General features: G+C 39.5%; 1 protein-coding gene across 3 annotated transcripts in view; it reads right to left on the bottom strand.

Annotated features, from left to right (window-relative positions):
- LOC107675981 (protein kinase C theta type-like) overlaps positions 1-2,552 on the bottom strand; it is a 23,611-nt gene that overhangs the window by 1,005 nt on the left and 20,054 nt on the right. For all 3 annotated transcript variants that reach the window (XM_016470499.1, XM_016470498.1, XM_016470497.1), the window contains 6 exons: positions 1,717-1,890; positions 1,228-1,319; positions 1,062-1,124; positions 825-963; positions 494-682; positions 274-402 (listed from right to left, as the gene is read on the bottom strand). In XM_016470499.1, the coding sequence (XP_016325985.1) occupies positions 274-402; positions 494-682; positions 825-963; positions 1,062-1,124; positions 1,228-1,319; positions 1,717-1,890 (786 nt within the window). The remainder of the gene's footprint in view (positions 1-273; positions 403-493; positions 683-824; positions 964-1,061; positions 1,125-1,227; positions 1,320-1,716; positions 1,891-2,552) is intronic.

Below are 2,552 nucleotides of genomic sequence, written 5' to 3' on the forward strand. Positions count from 1 at the left end.
TGGCATATGTGTAAAAAAAAGTTAATTTTGTACGTTGAAACTATTTTTTATAAATTTTTTCAGTAATAAGAATTTCTTACAAATATTATTTTTTTCACTGAGCCTGTCACAATGTATTCTGGGATTTCCTTTCAAAAGATGCATGCAATCTTTCATTTTGAAACAGCCTATGCATGAGGAGTGCAGTTATGATATCCTTAAAATGTTATCTAGCTATGCAGCTCATTAGGTTTGGAACGGAACAACAGTCTTTTACAGCAATAATGAACTTACCACAGTTGGCCTGAAGGGCGGCTCCACCTGCCGTTTCTCTAGTGCGTTCCAGTCTGTGTCTCTGAAGAATGCATGCTGTCTTATATTTCCTTTCACACCCAGCCTTCGCTCTGGTTCCCGGACAAATAGCTGTAACCATTCATAAAACTCAGTTATAGTTTATAATAGACTGAGACCCACAAATCAAGCATTCTTCTATTTAATGTTAACTCTGACGTACCTTTACAAGAATATCATTTGCGTCTCTACTTAACCAGCGTGGGTAGCACGGGTCATCTGTGCGAATCGACTGAAACAACTCTTCCTCCTCATGGCCATGAAATGGGGACTGGCCTATCAACATCTCATACAGAAGGACACCAAATGACCACCAGTCTACAGAAGTCCCATATTTCTGCCCAAGTAGAATCTGTGAAACACACAGTGTACATTTGTATTCATTTATATGCTTTATTTAATATGCATCTGTTTGGTGCAATAATTTTTTACATGTAAACAATTAATAATAACATATACAGTATAACTATGGTAAAAGTGGTATAGATCCTCACCTCAGGAGCGATGTAGTCTGGGGTTCCACAGAAGGTGCACGTTCTAGTTTCTCCAAACATGTTCTCTTTACACATGCCAAAATCTGCAATCTTTATGTGACCATCGATGTCTAGCAAAATGTTATCCAGCTTAAGATCTCTGTGGAGGAATAATACACATATAAATACATGAAAACATTGTAATAGCTGTCTATCAGCACGCTCTTAGCTCATATTTGATGTAATATCAGTGTATACCTGTACACAATGCCTTTAGAATGTAGAAACTGCAGCCCACAAACGATCTCAGCTGCATAGAACCTATCGACAGAGAGAAGAGAGGAGGTGTAAGAGAGTGAAAAACAAGAGTAGGCAGAGTCTCAGCTTTTAAAATGTGTTTGTCGGGGCTGTGTATGAGTCTCACGTGGACCGTGGGAGGTCAAATCTGTGGCAGGCCTGGATGTGGAACATTAAGTCGCCCCCATTTAAGTACTCCATCACGAAGAAAAGATTTTCCTTTAGAGACCAATGCAGAAACAGAACAGTTCAGACCAGTAAAAAAAAACACATTATTTCAGTATGTGAGAGTGACTGAGTGTGTCATGGGGTGGGCGGAATGTCCAAAATCTTATATTGTAGTATTTCAGGGCCATTACTTAAATTAATAGGCCTTGAACAAAAGTTTATAAATATAATACAAGTTTATTATTATTGTTTATTCACTTTATATTTATGAATTCTAAATAAAATACACAATATAGGACCTTAATTAAAACAAACAAATAAAAAATTTAACCATAACCATATAACCATATGTTAAAAGTTACATATCAAATATATAGCAAAATTTATATTGATTGACATGTTCCTATATGTCATACTGCCAATCCCTAAGTGTGTCGGAGTCTATTACCTTGGTCTGAAAGGTGCAGTAGAGGTGTGTGAGAAAGGGGTGTTCCCAGGCCAGAGACAGCACTCTCCTCTCCACCATAGTGCATTCAACATCATCATCCATCAGAACTACATCCTTCTTCAATGCCTTTACTGCAAAAAACTGCCCTGTGCCTTTCAGCTCAGCCAGGAATACCTACAACACATATGCAAGATTCATAGAGAATTACATGAGTATGCATCCAGAATGATCCAAAATGTAGTTTAATAGGCTGTTGTCTTGCTCTGCCTAATTCATTTATGCCATATATAACAGCTGTCCATAAATGTTATCAAATACAGCCACCAAATGAACAGACTTCAAGGGACATTAAACAAAGCCAGGCTCAAGCGCACGTGAGCCTGGCTTTACAGAAACTCGCTGATCAGATCACAGAGATAGAGCAACAACACCCGGACTCTGTTTTAATCATTCTCGGGGACTTTAATAAAGCAAATCTTTCCCGTGAACTGCCAAAATACAGAGAGCATGTTACATTCCCCACCAGAGACAGCAATATATTGGATCACTGTTACACCACAATAAAGGATGCATATCACTCTGTCCCACAGGCAGCTTTGGGGCTCTTCGTTAATTCAGATCAGTGAAGATGATGTGCGTCAGGTCTTCAGAAACAACAAGAGAAGAAAGGCACCAAGCCCAGATGGGGCACCAGTCTGCCTGAAAACCTGCTCTGACCAGCTGGCCCCTATCTTCACACAGATCTTCAACAGGTCACTGGAGCGGTGCGAAGTCCCCTCATGCTTCAAACGCTCCACCATCATCCCCGTCCCAAAGAAACCCAAAATTACTGGACT

Source organism: Sinocyclocheilus anshuiensis, unplaced genomic scaffold (assembly GCF_001515605.1).
Source record: "Sinocyclocheilus anshuiensis isolate Anshui unplaced genomic scaffold, SAMN03320099.WGS_v1.1 scaffold1836, whole genome shotgun sequence".
Taxonomy (NCBI): Eukaryota; Metazoa; Chordata; class Actinopteri; order Cypriniformes; family Cyprinidae; genus Sinocyclocheilus; species Sinocyclocheilus anshuiensis.